Below are 20,955 nucleotides of genomic sequence, written 5' to 3'. Positions count from 1 at the left end.
TTGAGATACAGCGGGAGAGAGGACCACGGTCCACTCAGCTGATTGTCGTGGTTCGCTCGTGACTCGGAGTCTGAGTCACCCACTCCGCCGTGCGCTGACTCGAATTCTGAGTTTCCGGAATCGGGACAGAGATGTTGTGATTTTTGATTGCTCGCCTTGTCACCACACGCCCGAAACAGACAAATAGGCACGTTTCGTGACATCATCAAGTTGTTCCAAAGCTCGGAAATCTAGCTCGTGACTTACTCTGAAGAAACAACCAGAAAACAACAATGATGCTCCCCAAGATTGGCTTCATTCGTGATGCGCCCTGGCGAGGCAGATTGAGGCGAAATGTCGGTTTGTCCAGTCATGGTTCATGACGAACCTCGCGCGCCGCTCGTGCGATAACGGGGTCGGGCGGTGACCCGGAAACTCGGCCGGCGCCGCGCCGTCTGCGTGCGCAGCTGCGCTGACGCCATCGATGACGTCACAGGTCTTAATTGGCCGCATACCCGGTGCGACGGCGCGGCGCGGCTTGCCGTTAATTAGGCCGGCTAAACGAGGCCATTAGCATTCACCGGCGAGGGGATTCATGAGCGGCTGCGTGAGGAATGCGTGAACGGTGGGGGCGGACCACCTCGTGGAGATGGCGATTTGAACAAAACTGGATAGTGTGAGAATAGAACCTAAATATGTGCATTACACTGAACAGAAAACAGCATGCTCTCCTGACTAGCAGGAAATCTTCTTTACTAATCATGCAACCTCGGTGCAAGAACCAATGGCCAATAACCTCCCAATAAACCGAACGGTCTCGCTAATCGATACAGATCGTCATTTAACTCCTTCTGACAGGGGTGTAATGGGAATGGCCCGATCGTCCTGGGCGGGCCGGCAGACGAGCGCCTTTAATTACTTGCTACGTCTGTCATGGGTTTTTCACTTACCAAGCGGCGCGGCCCGCATATATGCATGAGAGAGCCGGTGCGCGGGCCGCCTGGGCCCTCGGTGGGACCCGACGGCTGTCGGCCGATTACCATTCACCTGGTAAGGGGATCTGGTTGAACCGGCCGCCAAACGGTGTGGATTACCGACCATCGCCCACCTTCTGTTGCCGTCCCGTTACCACGTCGTCGCTCCACGTTACCCTGTCACCCCGTTACCATTCCAGCAGTGTTACCCGGCCAATAGGCCCCGGCCGGCCTGTAGGAGCGCCGGTAATCTGCCTACGCGGCCGAGACAATCGGCGGCGCGCTATCAGCCGGCGAGACAATCAGCGGCGCGGCGCGTGCGCCAACAGACGCACAATGCGCCGTATTTGCCGCCGGCCCACAGGCCACCTGGCCGGTGGGAGCGCGGCGGCGGACGTGGCGCAGTTTTGACGGGAACGCCGCGTCCAACAACACACACGGCGGAACAAAGCGACATAGGAGACGGCCGGCGGGGCGGCAGATGGACACACACGGTACACACACACATACACACACAAACGCACACACAGGCGCACACACTGCGCGGCCCATCTGCGCCCCGCCGCGGTGCTTTGCGGACCAGCCGAGCCGCGGCGAATCGCGCCGCTGTCCTCTGCGGCGACCGCGACCGCGAGCCGAGCCCAGTGCCAAAACTGAGGACGGCGCCTCACGGGCGGCGGGGGCGGCGGCGGCGGCGGGGCGGCGGGGGGGGGGGGGGCAGAAACCCTGCCAGACGGCGTTAGGACCACACCCACCAGAAGAACGAGGCGGAAAAACTCGCGAGGTCACCCCGCCGAGGCGCCGGTGACGCCAACGACTCGAAAATAAACCAGCTGGAGATGATTGGTTTCCGAATACCACCTCCGGGCTAGTCGGAAGCACCGCGCCGGCCCCGTGGGGGAGATCCGGGCGGCTCATTGGTGAGCTGCTCGGCACGGGAGCCTGCGTGACGTTCTAGGAACCGGGGGGAAGCTTCGAAAATACGAACAGTTTCCAGGAATGGCTGTGGAGTAAGCGACTTTTTACTTATATATTCCAGATAGGGCAGAGATGCCTGGGTGATAACACAGAACAAAAGTGGCTGAAATGATCGTCGGATATGTGCTGAGCAATCCAATTCGGGGTGTTAATGCGTTAAACAAAACATTTCCTCTGATCCAAATGCTCTTGTTAGTGCACTTAAAACGAACGAGAAACCTGCCGCTAGATGGCAGCAGCAGTATACGCCTGAAGGTAGGCTGTGCCGCATTGCACGAAGCTGTAAACCTGGAGGATTTGCGCGTCGACAAATAGGTGGAGACCTAGCAATTGAATTTCAAAACCCGTCCGGGAGCTAACTGTCCGAGATTCTCGTCCAACAGTGGTCCATCGGTGACTCTTGTCCGGGAGCGTCCGGTCGCCCATCTGGCGCCGCCGCCGCGCCGGTCCGTCGCCGGTGGCCGCCGGCTGTGTGTGCGCTGGTAATGCGGCGCTATCCCAGTGATGGGCGGGGCCCCGGCGTCATTAATATCCCATTATGCTGTCCGACTGTTGACCCAGGCTTTGTGACACTGGGCTCATCACGGCGTCGTTAACTGGCCGACTACATGTGCGCTACATAGGTAGCCTATACCTATCTTCTAAGCCTGGCGAGTCAGATAATTAACGAAAATGATGCTTTTTGTCCATCCAAAATATTCAACGTAAACGTTAAACAACCACCTTCTAGCAGCCTTAATTTACCATGAAAAGGCTCCTGTTGACGTCACAGGAGGCGTTTCTATCAGAATTTGCACCCGGTATCTAATGGCCGGCAGCGGTAGTCGGTTCACGACCCGGTGCCGCTGTCGGCACGACTCGGCCACCGGCACCGATCCAGACTCGGTCTGGGAACGGGCGCGCTACGGTCCGCGCCCCTCGGGCGGCTTTATAGCCGCTGCGACTCCCATAGTTTCCCAATTACACGCCAGCTCCGACCGCCGACTCAAATGGCAATAGATATCCGGTGTGCAGACGATTCTGGCGCGGACGCGGCGACGGCGGCGCGGTGACAGTCGAGTTCTCAGCGTCATATCGGGGCTCGAGGACCGGAATCGCGCGGCGGCGCCGGCGGCGGCTGGCGTTCCTCTGTTTGTCGTCACAAAAGTGCTCATTACGGCCGCTCACACGCGCCGTAGTGCCCGGTAATGTCCGTAATCAGACACGGCAAACAGAGGCTCTGCGGCGCCCGTACGGAGTCCGTACAGAGTCCGTCAGACGGCCGGGCCCCGGTGGACAGCGCTCTGTAAATAAGAGCATCCGGCGCCCCCTGCGGTCCGATCTTATCAACTGAGAGGGTGAATCACGGAGAGGGCTGCGTCTAAATGCCTCCAGTCGTTCAGCAGGGATTTGCGTTGGACATGATCTTGCAATAGAATGTCTCATTCGCTGCTATCAGGATGTTACATCAAACAATTATGCCATCAAGTAAAACGTACACGCCTCTAATGTGCTGTCGTGGCAGGTGCTAACAACGGATGGCTTTTATTACGCGGAACTTATTTTGATGTTCACTACTTCGCAAATTTATCGTCAAACATTGAAGAAACTTCAGACATCGCCAGGAGAATAACGCCATGACAGGGAGAGGTTTCGGCCGTGATTCCACACGCCGTGTGGAGGTGGAGCGTGGACTGTGGACTGCGGATGTGGACACAGTGGTGGGCGGTTCCCGACGGGTATACGGTTTCTCCGACCCCCGCGGCTGGCACGTGACTGACCCGGGGTCAGAGGTCGCCTCCCAGCGAGGGGCCGAAAACAGCCGGCCGGGTGCTGTCACAATCGCCGCGCGGCACAGACGAACGAGTTGAGGTCATCTGATATCGTTGGCCGGGGCGATCGACGGCTGACCGGGGTGGGAGGGGACTGACCGGGTGTGGGTGCTGCGGGACGGAGGTAGGAGAGGGAAGGGGTGGCGCCCCGCTGACGGGGTGGGGCGTAGATGGCTGGCGTAAAACGCGACAGAGTGCAATACGTTGGCTAACAAGACGTGAAGTTCGCTAGTTATCAGGCTTCGATCAATTCTTTTGCTTTTGAAATGGCAGAGATTCCATCCTTCTGCGTTCTTGAGCTAAGAATAGGGTATTTAAGCCGAACAAAATGGTTTCTCTGTCGATGCCATCTATCTTCGCGATCGGCGGGGGACCGGTACACGACCATCTGCTGTAAACGGAACCCATTACGAGGACAATCACCGGCCGACCACGGCCGCCCCGAGTGGGCACAGCGTCCCACCGCGCCGGCCGGCCGCCCCACACACCGTCCCACAGTCCGGCAGCGGTCCCACTCTGTCCCACCGCGCGGTCCCTCGGTCCAGTCCCTCAGTCCCGTCCCTCCGTCCGCGCGCCCGGCGCCGCCCGCGGGCTGCCGTAAAAATTCCGGCACCATTCCGACGCGTACCTGAGCAGTCGTCAGGTCCTTTGCCAAAACGGCGAGACACAGCGGCCGGTACATAGTGGTGCGTCACAACGTTTTCATGGGTGGAAGAGCGCAGTGACAAAAGATGAGCAATGCTTCAAGCATACAATGCCGTTTTTAATCCACTGTTTTATACGCTACTTGGATATGAAAAGCTGGTTGCTCAAAATAGTTTATCGTCGGTTGTAGATGTTTCACAAGGGTGAGCATCACTGCGTAAAAGAATGATGAGGAAAGTTGCATACCACTTCCTATGTACATGAAGCGTTGACGGTTCGTGCCACCACAATGCTGACGTTATCAGGCTCTCGGCATTTCACATGGCTTATTGCTCAGTGATTCAGCTTGCGTGTGTTGATTTCGTTTTGACAATGCGAGCTTTTGTTGCATTCCACTTTCCACATTGTTGTTTATCTGCCCATTCGCAGGCGGATGTTCCTTTTTGTCGGAACAATCACGGCATCAAAAAACGCCGCACAATAGAGATTTCCGTCGAACGCATCGGTGCATCTTATCACCCGGGGCCCTCCCTGCAATCACGGCTGGGACAGGTCCATCGGCGTGCGCCGGCAGCTCGTTATCTCTGTGCTTCCTGCGCGCTCCCTCCTCTCCCCTCCTCTCCTCTCTCCTCCGGGGAGAGCGGCGCGGCGCGATCAGACGGCCCGCGGAGCCAGATAGTCGCCGATAGCTCCAGCCCGGCCCGTCTCCCTAGCCCGGGAGGTGCACCCCGTCCCAATTAACCCCGTGCCATGGCCCGGCGCGCCGGCGCCCCGTGTCGACACCGGGCCGCGCCGGGCGCACCTTCTGCGAAAACACGCCCTCGGCCGCTGCCGGCGACCCGATCTGATGGGTCGGCACGGAGGAATGTCGGCGGACACACAGAGGGAGGGGGTGCTGAGAGGACACCCCCGCCCCGCCGCCGCTGCCGCTCGGCAAACAGCGGTCTGTGAGCGCCGGCCGCCACCGGACCCCACCGAGAGCCGCCGAGAGCCGCGCCGGCCGCGAAAAACGCACCCGTCAGCTCAGCGCAGAGTGCGCACCGGACAGAACTCAAGCTTCTGCTCATTAGGCGTGATAAGCCGACGATGCACTCAGCGTGACCGTGCGCTCAGCGACTCGACTGGCTTTCAAGGAATTAGGATCGCGCTCGACACATGCATCCGGGTGGCATCGTCTGAGGCAAACTAGCTGCAGAACGGGTAAGGCTGAACGATAAACGCATTACTTCAGCTGTTCGGGTGTCTCGGGTGGTCAGATAGTGAAATGAAATATAGGTGCAACAGTGCAGTAGCGTAGAATTCCAGACATCGTCGGTACGCGCTGGATTCGCAGTACAAAAACCCGATGTGCTATCAACGATATTAATGGATGCTGCCACACTTCAGTGGCTTATCGGGCAGCCCTCAGCACTAAAAACAGCGAAAACAAACTAGAATTAGCCGCGGCGAACTGCAAAGAAAACAAAAACAAGTTAGAACAGAACGCTCTGCCTCGCTTTCGACAAGTTGCCGCCTTTGAGAACAAAGTTGTCGAAACAATGAACACGTCTTCACTCGACGTGCCACCCTGGACGGTTATCGCCGCTATTTCGCGACAGTAGCGACTCTTGCAGTTTGGTCAGGTGCCAGTCACCGGTTTGCGGGGCCAGCTCCCTAGTGAGTAGCCGGACACCTGCGATGACAGGCAGTCGCGGCGTGCAGCAGTCCAGCCAGCCCCTCAGGCCCTCGGCGGCCGCTACAGACACCCTCAGCAGGACTGCAGGCCCCTCAGCATCGGCCGAGCACCGGCGACCGGTCAGCAGTCTCCCGTCGTCATCTCCGAGCGTGCGCCATGTCATCGACAGTTTGCGTTACGCAGAGTAACCGGCGCGGCGGCCGACTGACCGGCCGCGGACTGACTGGCGCCGGGCGGGGGTGACGGCTCATACTGGCTCATACCGGGTCATACATAGGGTCTGTGTCTGTCATTAAAGCCACTCCCAGGTCCTCCGAATCAATCAGCGCACCAGCGGCCCTGCGTGCGACCAGTGCAGTGCCCCAGAGTCTCTAGTCACTTCCTGAAGCCAGTCGTCAACTGCGGACCGATCTGCCTGGGTGGGTGCGACGTATCTGAGAGGGGCCAACCCACCCTCGCCGGAAATGGCCAAACAAACGAGCGAGCCGCATGGTCGGATCGTCTGCTAGGTGGCTGTGGTGAACTTGTTGACCTGCGCTGCATGTACATATGCAACATATGTGCAGCAGGCCATGCCGTGATGTTTGCCGGTCGGTGTTCCCAGAGCTCTGACATATAGTTCGGCCCCTATGTGGCGGGCGTTGTTTCATCATTGGCCGCCAATGAGAGGCCTCATGTATTCCATACATGATCAGCATGGTGACGTAAGCATCATAAATATCCCGGAATGACGGCCATCAACTGCACGTACCGGGCACCTCAGCGTCGGGATGGCGCGATCGTGGTCCGTGGCAGGAAAAATCTGACGCCTGGAAGGCTAAAGACTGGTGACGGTCATTCTAGAGGACACATATGCCACTGTACTGCTGCATTCGCCATTCAGTAGCGGCTGGAACCTGCCAGTCAATAGCCGCCGCCGCTGCCGCCACCGCAGTGGCTATAACCCATTCATTGCTGCATATGTTACGCCGCCCAGTCGGCCGTCCGGTCGCCGCGCCGGTGTGGCACAGAGGAGGGTGCGGGCAGTCGCTGAAGCCGGCCGCGCGGCCCACCGTATCGATTTCGGCACTCCATGGGAGCACGCCGGGTGTGGGCCCGACCGCCGGTACACGTGACCAAAGAGGGTCGCTCACCACAGAGTCACGTGACCGGAACGGGCCGCCGCCGCAAGGTCACGTGACCGCCGGAGGGGCGGGTCGGCCGTGCGGTTTGGTTTGGGTCCTGTGAGGACGGTTGGTGGATGGGGTGATGGGTCGACTGGTGATAGCCGGTGGTGTAGGTGTAGGATACCAGAGGAGGTATCTCAGACCGCTCCCGATTGGCTCCCACCGCTAGCTGGCAGCGCTGCCAACAGAGCCCAGAACACGGCCGTTTGGCACATTTTCAGACGACCCGTTTTCTTCTTCTGTTGCCGGCCTCGCCAGAACAGAAATAAGTGTCTCAATTATCTCGCCGGTGGCCGGCGCATACCACCGGCCTGGGGAGGGATCGGAGCGCGGACCGGCGGAGGATATCAGAGGCGCCGACCCGGCTCTGATGGACTTCTACATGACGAACATCGCACCGGGAGAGGAGAGAATGGGCAGGCGAACATACCGGATGTGATTTAATAAGCGGCTCGTGTCTGTTCTGATGATAAAGAACGGCCCCGGGTCAGCGAAGTCAGCGCTGACCGCCTCCTCTTCTGACACACCAGCTCGCTGACTCTGACTCCTCTGACTCAGTGGCTCCGCTGCAGGCAGCCTCGAAGGTGCCCGCACAGGTCACAGAGAGGTCGCACACGCGCACAGGGTATAAGCTGAGATCAGCAGTCTCTAACTGCGCTCTGCAGTTACTGACCGCGCTCAGCTCAGCTCAGCGCCGTACCGAGCGCCCCGTATTCGCCAGCCGGTCGGGACAGGATGCACTAATGGGATTGCAGCTCGTCAGGTCGCCGTTGCACGTCAGGGTGCAATTTCCACTGAAGGACACCGACTCACAGTGACACGCAGCTCGACACGCGCTGCCGACACGACAGTTGTGAAGGACGACATTAGCTGCTGCTCGGAACGGCATAATCCTGAGGATCAACGACCGGAACCGGCGTCCAGTTTCAGCTTAATAATGCAGTAACTGGCTTTAAATTGCTTTAGGGCTAATCGGGTTTGCATTGTAATAACTTGTGGGGAGGTGGTTGCTCATCCACTTGCTTCGTGTCGGTTTATTTATCCAATTTATCCGTGTAATTTCGATAAGCCAATTCTGGCATCCGCTGTAACAATTCCTGCCAGCCAGCTAGACAGCATCAGCGCCCCGAGCCGGGCCGGAGCGGGTTTTTGCCGAGTCGCGTCACGCTTCATGGACGGACACTTCAGCCTTGAGCAGTCATCTCGTCAGATCTGCTCATTGTGCATGCACCCGGTGCACGGTGCACATGTCTCCGTCCGCGGGTCAGCGCCGGCCGGACCATCGCTAAAAGGCGCCGAATTCAACGGTCAGCCGAGTATAAGTTACGGCAATTATCTATTACATGTGTCAGGTTGTGAAACTCAGCACTGAGCTCAGTTTAGTCCACGATGGAATTCCATTAGTGTTTCTATGAAAATGTTTCAGCATGCATTTGCCAGTCGGCCGGACCGGCCATGTAAATTTTCTCTTTCAGCGGCTCTGTATAGATAGATATGCGGCGCCCCAGGGCGACTCTGAGTGGCTCGCCCGCAGAAATAAACTACACGGAACGAGCTGGGCGCTGACAGTCTCACGGGCAGCCGCACAGAAGGGCGGCGAGACCTGTCCAAACAGCGCACGGACGCACACTGACGCGCCGACGAGCAGGGCCAACAAACAGACAGAGCGGCCGGACAGTCACCGGCGGTAAACCACCGACCCACTGCCGGTCATATCAACAGCCAACAGCGGCTGGCCACAGCACACAACTCACACTGGAGAGACAACAGGGTCGGCTACAACCCCATTCCTCCGTAATGCACCGAACAATGATACGAGGAGCAAACACTGGCCTTTGCAGACACCGCACAGAAGCTCTAGGATAAGAGCTGGATAGGAGCTTAGGGCATGCATCCCGTCTGAATAGCTATCCCGCCATGAATGCATGTCATATACCCTCAGTACGGCCGACACGCCACCAAAGGCCAATCCATCGGCTGCGGCCACGCCCCATGTGGTGGTGAGCCGACCGGCACTGCTGACGAGGCCCAGGGGCGGGCTCGACAAAGAGACACCCCTGTGCGCGTCAATAGGGCCCATCAGGACCGGAAGGCACCCGCCGCGGGGCGCGGAGGGACACAGACGGCCACTGAGGGGCGCGGAGGGACACAGACGGTCACTGGGGGGCGCGGAGGGACACTGGCGGCCAGCGGCCACTGAGGGGCGGAGAGGGTCACATAAAGGACACGCCGAGTCCAGTCGATGTCCATGACAGTATGACCGACCATCGCACACGCCTCTCGCTAATAATGGCCACTCCCCGTGGAATTAGCGCATCATTTCGGTGATTAAATGAAATACGACTTGATTAATCAAGATTGACAGCTGTGGCATCGAGCATAAGTGCAACTATGGGGACCTACATGAAGCATATCTGTGAGTTCGGTTTCTATCCCAGCTCGGGCCGGTTGGATTCACCGATGAGGTGGCGCCCGGCGCGGCGGATGGCTCTCTTTGCAGCGTGTTTAGCCCGTTATCGATTTAATTCGGTTTAGGTTGGCCGGGCGGACGGCTGAGCGTCTGGCAGCGGCGGGCGGTGGGCGGCGGCGGGCAGGGGGCTGACGGTGGGCGGGGGCGGGAGCGGCCGTGTGGGCGGGTCCCGCCAGGTGTGCGAATCTGTCGCCCAGTCTCGTTCGCTGCAGGCCTCCTGGCCAGTAAACTGTCTATCTCCGCGGGCGGCGGCCGGCTCGGCGGGGTATCGCCTCTGGCGAACTGGGTCACCCCACACTTCAAAGGGAGCTCTGTTGTTGCAGAGGCGCCGGGTGACCTCCTTCACGATGGAATGTCGCGCATGGCGGCTCCGACGGCCGCGGCGGACCGCCAGCGGCCATGGAGCCCGTGATGAACGCCGCGTCTATGGGCTGCCGAGGACGACAGACGGAGACGGGAACACAGCGGCGGATCGGTCTCAGAGACAGCCGGACAAAGCGTGTGTCCGCCGGCCGGACACGCAAACAAAGCGCGATCGGACAGCGCGACAAAGGTGATGTGACCCGGGCCCGGGCAGCCGGCGGCGTCACCGGACATCGAAGAGGGCTGACCGGCGGACGGAGGGCCGACGGACCAACGAGACGGGGAACAGCGAGCTTCGTCCACGAGCGATACGACGGTCGGGGATGGGAGTACGAGTGGCGAGAGGCCCGCATGGTGGCTCAGAAGGCAGCAAACGTGGTCCAAACTCTAAATGACAAACGTTACTAGCCGTACTCCCCAGCTGGGACTATAGACAGCCCAATGTTTTTATTCCAGTGGGGTTGCGTGGTGGTGCGGGGGTCCGTGGTGTATTGGTGTGCCGGTCCGTGGTGTGTTAGTGTGCCGGCCCGTGGTGTATTGGTGTGGTGGTGTGTGGTGTGTTGGTGTGGTGGTGCTGTGGTACGGTGGTGTGTGGCAGCACCAGCCGCTCCCCGCAGTGATCTGGAACGTGACACGTCCTCTGCATTACCGCAAAAACGACACCCCCTTTGTGCTTCTACTCTGGTGTGTGTGTGGCGAGCGCTCTCATAGTGAAGGGCTTATATCCGGCTGGGAGCCGCTGTGGCAACGGTTTCCATCTCTTTTGTCTGACAGGAATTTATTTTACGGTCGACTACACGTGAAAGAAGTAAAGCTCTCCATGAAACTTCATTTAGGAGTTCCTTTTTTAACGGAACTCAGGTTCCATAAGGCTAATGCGCTCTCATAGATAACAATTGCTGCTCAAACACATTGCCAACCATTCATTAAGAATGACAAAAACAAAACAATTTAGGCCCGCCGACGCGTGTCGGTAGCAATCAGCCCTTATTTACTCTCCCAACGCTGATTGTGCATCTAACGATCGGGGCCATCCATCCCTTCCACGTAAGCAGCAGCGGCGCGCGACAGCCGGTCTCACCAATTTACCGCCACCCTTCGAACACCCTCCAGATAACTATCTCGTCTAGCGGTCCACCAGAAGGACTCCAGTGCCGGCGGGCTGTGAGATAACACCGGAGAGCCCGGACCCGTCCACTGTGCAGTTCAACAAACTGTGCCGGCGCCTTATCGTCCAGTCTCCGCGGCGACTCCATGTCACTGCGCCTGTAGGTGACGGTCGGATCAGACGGGCCGCCCCGGCAGCGACCGGCCGGGACGAGCTGCATGTACCGTGCAGAGGGGATCAGTGCAGTGTTTACCGCCTCTGTCTGATCGGGCGTCACTGAGTGACTCACCCCACCCCGGGCGGCGGGGGCGGCGGCGGGCGGTAAAGGTCCGGCTCACCGCGGTGACGCTAGATGACGTCATCGGAGGCTTTTCGGCGGCCCCCGACAGTAAGCACTCTCACCTTGGTCTCTGTCTGGGCAGAGGGGCGGTGTTTTCAAAATACGCCCATAAATTAGCATGACGTCAACACAGGCCGGAAGTGCACGCACCCAGGGCCGGCGCGGCAGTAAATCTCGATTTTCTGCGCAGCCGAGAAAACACGCAACCCGCGTGGCGCGGTTGCAGCCGGCAGCGCGCACAATAAGGCTGCACGGATCTGACCGAGGGGGCGGGTCGGAGCGGCGATGGGAGGGGCGCGGAGCAGCAGCTGCCGGACACTAGGAGCGACACGGCTGTATCTGTCTCCCGCTACACATGTCCGACCTTATACATACAGAATCACCGCCTTTTTGTGAGCTCTCCATCTCAAATGGACTATCCGGCGGACAAATCGCCGGCCCACGGATCGGGCCGGCGCTGCCAGCTCTCGGGCGGGTTCTCACGCCTCCGAACCGCGACTGAAAGTCGGACCGATTCGTCACCCGCCCGCGGTCCTCCTGGGACGCCAGGTAATCCCGCTCGGCTCGCAGCGGTCCCGGTGGGAGTATGACGCCCTGGGACCGTGTCGGCGGAGGCCGGCGACTCATCGGGCCGCTATTAATCTCGCACCGTCGTCGCGGCCGCAGCCGAGCACCTGTGCGGGGCGCTGCGCGACGGCAGCCGTCAGCACCAGGCGACGAGCCGACGACGGCAGTATTGCGCCGCCCTGCGCACCCCTCTCCTCACCAGGCCCCGACTCAGCTCTCTGACTCACCCTGCGCTGGTGCTCTCGGGTCCTCGTTCCTTGGCTTCTCCACCACAAGAGCGATCCTATGAGCGACCTTCATGATCCCCATGATACCCAGTCATCCCTGTGATCCGACTGTTATCCTATTGACCACGCTCCCCCGCACCACCTAGCCGGAATCCCTCGCAAGTCACATCTCTCATGTCTGTCTCCATTAGTTGATTGCGGCCGGCCAGGCGGCTCCGTATTTGGCTCGCCGGTGACATGCAATACGCTGTAACTGCTCAGTGATAAGCGTACTACATCTTCCGCTCCGTCTCACTGCGGTGTCCGCTGCAGATCTCACTGCAGTGTCCGCTGCAGTATTTATAGCGTAGACAAAATGGATACATAACGGGAGCAAGTGAAATACTAACTTCACGGTCCGATCTCGACCACCCAGTTCGGTTATTCTCCAAGCGCAATTATTATTCTGGCGCCGTTATTTTCTCGCTGCCGTTGCATCGCTCCTCCGTCGTTGGCGAGGCTCTGGTGCCGCGTCTGACGCGGGACCGACCGAGCCAGCCAGGGTGACTCGGTCTGGGTCATCGGAGCCACCGGCACCGCCCTGGCACCGACTCCGGGGGCGCGGGGAATGTGGGCCACAGGTGGACCCGTCTGACATTTAGAGGAGGCGGAGCTGTGGGCGGGCGACATGATGTCATGACCGCCGGCCGCCGACGCCTCTCCGCCGTTCGTTCGCCGTTTGTACGTCGCCAAACGTCGGGTGGGTGAGCCCGGGTCGGTCAGAGCTCGAACCGATGTCAGACCGGAGGACTGCCGGGGTGTGACCCTGGCGACACCGCGAGCCCGCTCCCGACCTGTCTGCGTTTCAGTCATTTCTGAAACACGCAGACGACAGCTCAGGGTCACAGGCTGTCGCCGTTCCCAAAACACGGCGACTATTTGCCCGGCGAGCGCCGTGCCGCGGTAAAGCGACGGACGCTCATTCCGTGCTCATTCACTCACGTAATCCGATAAAAAGCGGACACATAGCCTTTTTGTCGCCGCGTAAAAAGTGCCGCCGATCTTTTTCTGCAGACGTGTAGTCGGTGGTGGTTCGACGCCATGACGCGGGGAGCCGCGTTTGCCGCAGGTGCCAGGAGTGGCGAAACCGGCGCGTCAGCTGACAGTCAGCTGAGCGGCGTCAGTCAGCGGCTGACGTGGTCGCCCCCCCCCCAGCCCCCTCCAAATGTCAGACGGTCACCAGGTCAGTGTCTGACGCGCGGCGCAGTACTGGGCGGGGCGGCGACCGCAGAGCGACCGATACGGTCCAGTTGCGGCCGGGTCACGGCAGTGCCACCGGGCCGCCACGAGCCTGTGAGGTCACAGCGAGAACGCTAGGCCTCGACGAGCAGTTCGTGAGGTCTGAAACGAAACGAAAAAACGCTCCGAGAGGTCACGAAGGCGCCCGTGAGGTCACGAGCCGCGCCGTGAGGTCACGACGGCCCAGCACGCTACCGACCGGCCCGCACCTCGGTCACGGGCGGGTAATGACATCGTCACGGCAGATAATGGGGAGCTCAGCGTGACGGAACGAATGTGACGAGCTCCGTCTGCCCGGGAATGGAACTGAGTATTGACAGCAATCTGCGATTTTATCGCGAGGTCTGGCCGTCACGTCGTTTAAGTGAGTCGACAGACATTTTCAGCGTGAGGATGTCAGACAAAAGGCGTGACAAACGCATGACGTCCGTCGGTGCTGTAAAGAGCCGACTTCCGTCAAAGGCTGAGCCAGTCACGAAGTGGGCTCTCTCTCACCCACTCCAGAATTGTCGGCGCCACAAAAGACGCGTGCGTCCACAGCGTGCGTCGCCGCGGCCGGCGGCCTCTCGACCAGCTCTTCAGAGACTCAGGAGCACCGCGCCAGCGCGGGTCACGGCTGGAAACGTTCAAACAGTCGCCAGTTTTGACGGGGCGACGGGACGCGCCGGGGGCGGTCACGCGTCGGTGGGAGCGTCGTCCAACGGCAGAGACGGAGCACCCAGTGAACGGCGACTCAGAGCGCCGCGAGGGACCACCGGGCGGCAGAGAGCGGGCGGCGCAGTCGACACGGCCATATAAAACAGTGACAGGCGCGCAGCTGGCCGGCACATGCGCGCCACAGATGCCGCCGCGGCGCGGTAACGACCGACCGTCAGCAGCCAGCAGTCAGATTCAGCAGTCAGCAGCGGCAGTCAGCAGCCAGCAGCCCGGGCTGCAGTCGGAGGAGGCGGGAACCCGTGTGGCTTACTTAGCAAGCCAGCCAGCTCGGCGTCAAACCGAGTCGACATCATTTGTCAGTCACTACGCTCGGCCGGGGGAGAACCCAACTCGCGGCGGCACCCCTCGCCCCTCCTTTCCGCGGACGAACAAGGCGTGAAGAACACCCGGGAGGACGGGGGCGCCCCGCCGCGGCGGGCGACGCTCCAATTTACGACGGTGGAACTGGGGCAGGCCGACGAGGGTCCGCCTCCCGCTCCCCTCCCTCTCCCCCTCTGTCCTCGCCGTGTCGCCGCAGCCGCGTCCGTGCATGGTGCGATGGCAGGCGGATACCTCCAGCCTTTCGTCAGCTCGGCTCCGCGTGCCAGCGCCGGCGGCGACGAGTTGCCAGAGTCGCTGGCGACGATTTGCCGCGCTCGTCACCGGCGTTGACGGCGCGGAACCGAGAGGCTCGCGGCGGTGAAGGGTGGCGCCACGAAAAGCCGCCGACGTCGCGGAGACGAGCGCGGCGCTCCACCGCTGCCAGCGTCTGAGGACGGCGGACGGACAGGTCCTGGCAGACAATTACCGGCGCTGGCACATCTCCGCCGCCGCCGCTCTCTGAGTGACGCCGATCCGTCGATATGTCCGTCCAGCGGCTGGCGCGCGCTGATGGGGCGAGCCATAATTGGCCCAGATGTGTGCCCGCTGGCCATGCGGCTGTTTGCCTATGTGTGCGCGCTAACGCGTGTGTGCGTGCGAGCGGCGAGCCTGACGGCCTCGCACGTACTGCTACGTGTCGGCGCTACCCCGGCGGCCGGCGGTCATTACTGGGGATTGATCGACCGGCTGACAGCCGACAAACAGCGGTATCTGGAGCAGAAGGAGACTTCCGACCGCTGAGCTACACTAGGAAGACTTCCGAGCTGCTCGGCCCGCCGCCGATCAGACCGCCACGTCAGGCGTCTGTCAGGTTTCCAGGCCAGATTTCAGGCGGCGCGGCCGATGAAAGCGAGGTCCGGCTGACAGGTGGTATTCTCGCCTGAGTCGGCACGTGCTCGGCCGCACGGGGCACGCGGCGCCGTGGAACAGGGCCGCCCTGTCGCGCGGCACGTGTTGTTCACACGGCCTGCAAGGTTTCCGGCAGGTTGTGTTTGGTCGGTGTCAACGGAGGAGATAGTCGCGCCGCCTCTGTGGGACCGGCGCCGGCCGCCGCGGGTGCACGGGGGGTGCAGAGGAGCGACCGCCGCGCGCAGCCGTGGGACGGTACTGGGAGCGGGGCAGGCGCCCGAGCTGGCCGGCGAGACTCGGCCGCAGCGAGGAGACGATACGGAAATGTCAGGTGTGTGACTCATCTGGTAAATTAAGTGGTAAGAATAAAAGAAATACCCAAAATATTGCGATAAAATGAGAAAAGAGCTCTTTTTATATTGAATTTAACAATGCTTACATACCAGACACTGCGTCTCTCGTCTCTGACCGCTCCGTCCCCGACCTCTGACCGCGCCCGTCTCCGTCTCCGTCTCCTGTCTCCCGTCTCCTGTCTCCAGTCTTTGACCGTATCGTCCCCAGGCTCTGACCGCGCCGTCCCCGGGACCTAGTTGTGTCTGATGGATCGGCGCCGTCGTCAGCTCAAATGAAGCGGCAATACATCCTGCTTTATTCGGAGAATAACGCCAATTCGGGCCACTGAGAAGGGCGGCAATGCGAGGCCAGGCTATATAGACGTGTCGCGGTGATGTTGAGTCCTCAAGGACCTTTTGGGAGCTGTTGAACTACTTGAAGAAGCACGTTCCATAGCACGCTTTCCCACTGGAAAGGCCCTCTATTGTCCGAGTTCTCACAAAGACTGGACATCATGCTCGTTCCCGCAGCGGTGAGAGGCTCAGCGTTCAGTGCAGGATCGCGTGACTGACCATGGAGACTGGTCAGGAGGTGCCTAGCTGATGGCGACCGCCTCAGACAGCTGCAAGACACTGCACGAGACACCCCTCCACTGCATGACCTTGCACCGGCGGCTTCCTGAGACATTACGAGCCGGCAGAGCGGCCCGGTGACCGGAAGGCAGCCGTACAGTTTCATTGTGTCGAAATAAAACGGCCTCTAACGACACGCGTGGGGTTCTGCAGTGAAGTCCGCGTGGGGTTCCGCAGTGCAGAGGTCCGCGCGGAGCGGTGCAGTGAAGTCCTCCCGCTCCTCCCAGTGATAGAAGGTCATCACCGCCGCGGGCCGCACGCCCACGGCGGTCCGAAGAGTAATTGAAACGGTCCAGCCCGCGGCGAAACAATTATTGGACGGAACGGTGAGCAGGAATTGGCCGAAATTATAGAACGGTTCAGTGGGAGGGGGCGACGAAATGGAATACGCTGTATGTCTAACAAGCTGCTGTAGATATGGATGAGGTGTCATTTTGTTCCGAACATTTTTTGTGGCTATCTATAAGGTATGAAATGGTCGTAGGAAATTGAATGATAATTTTACGACTTCAATATACATGGGTCGCGGCTTCTCTTAGAAGACCACTTCCACTGATGGCTGCTGCCGGTCTCGAAAACCATTAGAAAGACAATTTGTCGGAGCGGTACATCGCGTATGTAAATTTAGATAATGGGACGACGGTGCAGCCCCAGCGGTGCCCTTTTACCTAGCTGTAGATCCTCGGCATTCGAACCTGTATCACTTGACGACCAAACTGAAACCGGGTGACACAGGCTAGCTGCTGTGGTCAGTTAGCCCCTATACTGGCCAGATAACCCAGCATCGGTGCGGATAAGGGCACCGTCCCGGCAGCGCGCTGGCAATCAATTGTGAGTGCCGGACGGTGTTTCCAGATCTGACGATTAATGACCTCGATATCACGTGACAGCGAGTTCGTTCGCGGCGGCTTTATCAAATCCTCTAATTGTGATAGGAGGACGAGACGATATTTTACCCCGTCTATATTATCGGGTTTCAATACATTACATGGAACAGCACTTCGCCGAGATTGCAAAGAGCCGTAAGGATATTGCAATAGCTATATAAATGAATTATCGCCACGAACCGTTGTAGCAGCTTGTGGTAACCGAAGTATATGCATTGCTCTCTGCACGTTTGGGCATCATTTTCGCCATCCAGTGTCTGAACCAATTGACGCAGCTGACCTGCATAACGTTCCCAGCAGTGTCACGGCCGTGCCCGCTTTATCTGGCCCGTCCCAACACGCCCCGGTGCATGGCCGCGCGCCGTGTGAAAAAATGCCGGCACTGCTGGCATTCGAAGAACCACACAGAGCGAATGGCCGTGCCCATAGCCTTGCAGATCACCGGTATTAGCTCATACATCAGGGAGACCTTGCGGCTCCGGCTACCATCCCGGCCTGACCTTGCCGCCCGCGGTGCACTACAATATGGTCTGTCGTATGCAGTATGCACGCTGGGGCTCACTGACACTCTGACATGATGTAAGTGGCCCCTAGATGTGACATGGCTCGTAACGCTGTCGTCGTGTCCAGTTATATGGTCAGGACCAGAGCCGCAAGCCCGTCAACGACGAGCTGCCGTCGTACTAGCGCGACATGCAGCGGTTCGTTTGGCGTCTCCGCTACGCTTAACTCATTTGACTGACCTGGTTGGACGTGACCTGACCTCAGACCTGATCTGAACCGAACCGATCTGGAACTGACACGCCTGACCTGCACATCGCCCGGGAACTTAACTCGTGGGATTTGTGACCTGGCCTGCCACACTTTGACCTGACTCAGGCTAACCTAGCTCTCTGACCTGACCTGACGTCCACTCGCCCATCAGACCCCGGGGTGCCCATCGGACTGCGGTGCCAGCGGCCACCTCTCGCGGCGGTCTGGCCCCCAGCCAGGTGCCCACGACTGGACCAGTCCGGTCCGGACCGGCCAGGGCTGCTGGCCAGCGCCAAAAGTCCCAGCGACAATATTTGGAGTGCCGTCTGTCCAAACTGAGCGGCCCATCGGATGTAGGATTAGCAGAGCGAGCGACAGCAGAGAACTTTTCAATAGCTCAGGACGATGCTTTTCGTGGTGCATTGATCACCGTGTATGTCGCTTTTATATCGTCATCTATTTTAGTACCTCTCGTTCAATTTTTTTTTTTCTGAAGCACCAAGACATTTTAGATAAACACGTCGTTGAATATTATGTACTTGCATAAAAGGTCGCTGCGTGCTTGCGTCATGCATATTTTACTAGCCTTCCGTGACTTCAACGATGAAAAAATCAACTCGTCCATATGGTGGGATTACCGGGATTGCTGTAACTGATCTCTATCACGACAGAATAGAATGTTATTCAAAACGAGCTTCCTAAAACGGATCCGTTGACGATTTGAATGCAGTTTATCCAGTGTTGCATTGCTGGACCCTGTATCATGGTCTACCCGTTCAATGAAGCAAGAAGGTAAGTTAACTTTCCATTTGGTCTTTGCAGCCTTCGTGATTGGCCTCGGTGTTTTTCCTAGCTTTCGTGTGGTCGTCGGTGGATTCCGTCCAAAGGACGAAGTTTTCTCCTCAAGGAACGGCGCAGAACGGGCTTGGCCGGGCCCGCCGGAGTTTGGAAAACAGAAGCCGTCTGCTGCCTTGCAGTAGCCTGATGAGATCTCCAAACAATCAGCGTTTTTCACTGCTGCACAATCAGATTATCTGTGCGAGTTTCCTTCCGACACGCACGATCTATCCAATTTTCCTGCCGCACGCCGTACCTACTAAAACCGGCACCATTCATGGTACGGGAGATAAATACTTGGGATTCATGCATACAGGCTCGGCCGTCTGAGACATGATAAAACTGTCCGGTCTCATCCGATGATGGCCGGATATGCGAGTATGCGGCGACTGAGCCATGACATAGTGATCGCACAGGTGTGCTGGGTAGTTGTATGAGCGCTGGCCCGCACACATGTCGGCTGGGCTCTGGGTCTGTTGGTCGCCCCGACGTACCCACCGCACACACCTGCACTGAGCGCGCTGTGCCGGCGAACACGTGGCAGATACGTGTTATACAGGAGTGCAGACGGCTAGGTGACTGACAAGAATGTCCGGTGTGAACAGGTCCGGGGTTTATTGTGAGTGGTACTTGGAACACCGTCATGATCGGAACAGGCTCTGCTGATGTTCGTGCTGATGTTGTACCGCGAAATTCGTGTTGATCTGATGTTGCTATATTTGAGTTTTCCTTGAGTTTTCCGAGATAAATACGTTGCTTGCTGATGTTTACGAATTCCTTGAGTTTTCCGGAGATAAATACTTGGGATTCATGCATACAGGCTCGGCCGTCTGAGACATGATAAAACTGTCCGGTCTCATCCGATGATGGCCGGATATGCGAGTATGCGGCGACTGAGCCATGACATAGTGATCGCACAGGTGTGCTGGGTAGTTGTATGAGCGCTGGCCCGCACACATGTCGGCTGGGCTCTGGGTCTGTTGGTCGCCCCGACGTACCCACCGCACACACCTGCACTGAGCGCGCTGTGCCGGCGAACACGTGGCAGATACGTGTTATACAGGAGTGCAGACGGCTAGGTGACTGACAAGAATGTCCGGTGTGAACAGGTCCGGGGTTTATTGTGAGTGGTACTTGGAACACCGTCATGATCGGAACAGGCTCTGCTGATGTTCGTGCTGATGTTGTACCGCGAAATTCGTGTTGATCTGATGTTGCTATAGGCATACGTGTTCTTGAGACAACAACGCCAGTTTTCCTCGGCAAAACGTTGTTAATTTAAATTGGACTGAATTTGAATTTCCTTAGCCAAAACAACTCACATTATTTCATGATATTCAAAATATTTTTCGTTGCTTGCTGATGTTTACGAATTCCTTGAGTTTTCCGACAATTTATTTTTGTGCTTTCATAATGCGAAACCGAGGGAATATTCCCAAACCAATATTCGCCAGTTTCGTCTTCATCTCGGTAACCGGAGTCGCCTCCCATGCGGCGCCCGCTCTGAGGTCGGAATACCTTTCGCTCGCGGAATGTGGGAGCTGTGTGCGGGAATGTTGATGAGTCTGCCTGTCTGGGTCTCTCCGACACCTACCTGCCAGAAGCAGATTCAGCGCCAGCAGCCAGAGCGCGAGTCGAGCCATCCTGCTGCTCCGCGGTCGGTCCGGGGTCCACTCTCGTCACAGACTCACTGCCGGTCGACTGTCGGCTCCGAAACGCTCCCACTCTCCCTGCGAACGCGCCGGCACGACTGCGGCGGTGGCGGAGCGGGGCCGCGCGCCGCGCCGGGGAGCGCCGGCGTCACCGGGTGCACCTCCGCCAGCGCCACCTAGCAGCGAGCGGCGCCCACCCGCCCGGCCGGACCGGCGACCCGGCCCAACACGAGGACCCCGTCCGGCCCGGCCGCCGCCGCGTCCGTCCCCTCACCTGCCCTGCTGGCAGCGGAGCAGGCCCCCGCTCCTGCCCCGGGCGCCAGGTGGGTGGTGGGACAATGGGACGCACGAGGG

The 20,955-nt window shown here is 59.1% G+C and overlaps 1 protein-coding gene across 2 annotated transcripts in view; it reads right to left on the bottom strand.

Moving 5' to 3' along the window:
• The window catches only part of LOC122365671 (Down syndrome cell adhesion molecule-like protein Dscam2), a 53,184-nt gene extending 32,478 nt beyond the window's left edge, over positions 1 to 20,706 (bottom strand). The window contains exon 1 of one of the 2 annotated variants that reach the window (XM_043337095.1): positions 20,544 to 20,706. In XM_043337095.1, the coding sequence (XP_043193030.1) occupies positions 20,544 to 20,592 (49 nt within the window). In that variant the 5' untranslated portion in view covers positions 20,593 to 20,706. The remainder of the gene's footprint in view (positions 1 to 20,543) is intronic. The other variant, XM_043337096.1, reaches the window with a different exon arrangement.
• Positions 20,707 to 20,955: the final 249 nt, after the last annotated feature.

Source organism: Amphibalanus amphitrite, unplaced genomic scaffold (assembly GCF_019059575.1).
Source record: "Amphibalanus amphitrite isolate SeventyFive unplaced genomic scaffold, NRLGWU_Aamphi_draft 000756F_arrow, whole genome shotgun sequence".
In the NCBI taxonomy this organism is placed as follows: Eukaryota; Metazoa; Arthropoda; class Thecostraca; order Balanomorpha; family Balanidae; genus Amphibalanus; species Amphibalanus amphitrite.
Note: the sequence above shows the minus strand (reverse complement) of the source record. Positions and strands in the feature narration are given on the sequence as shown.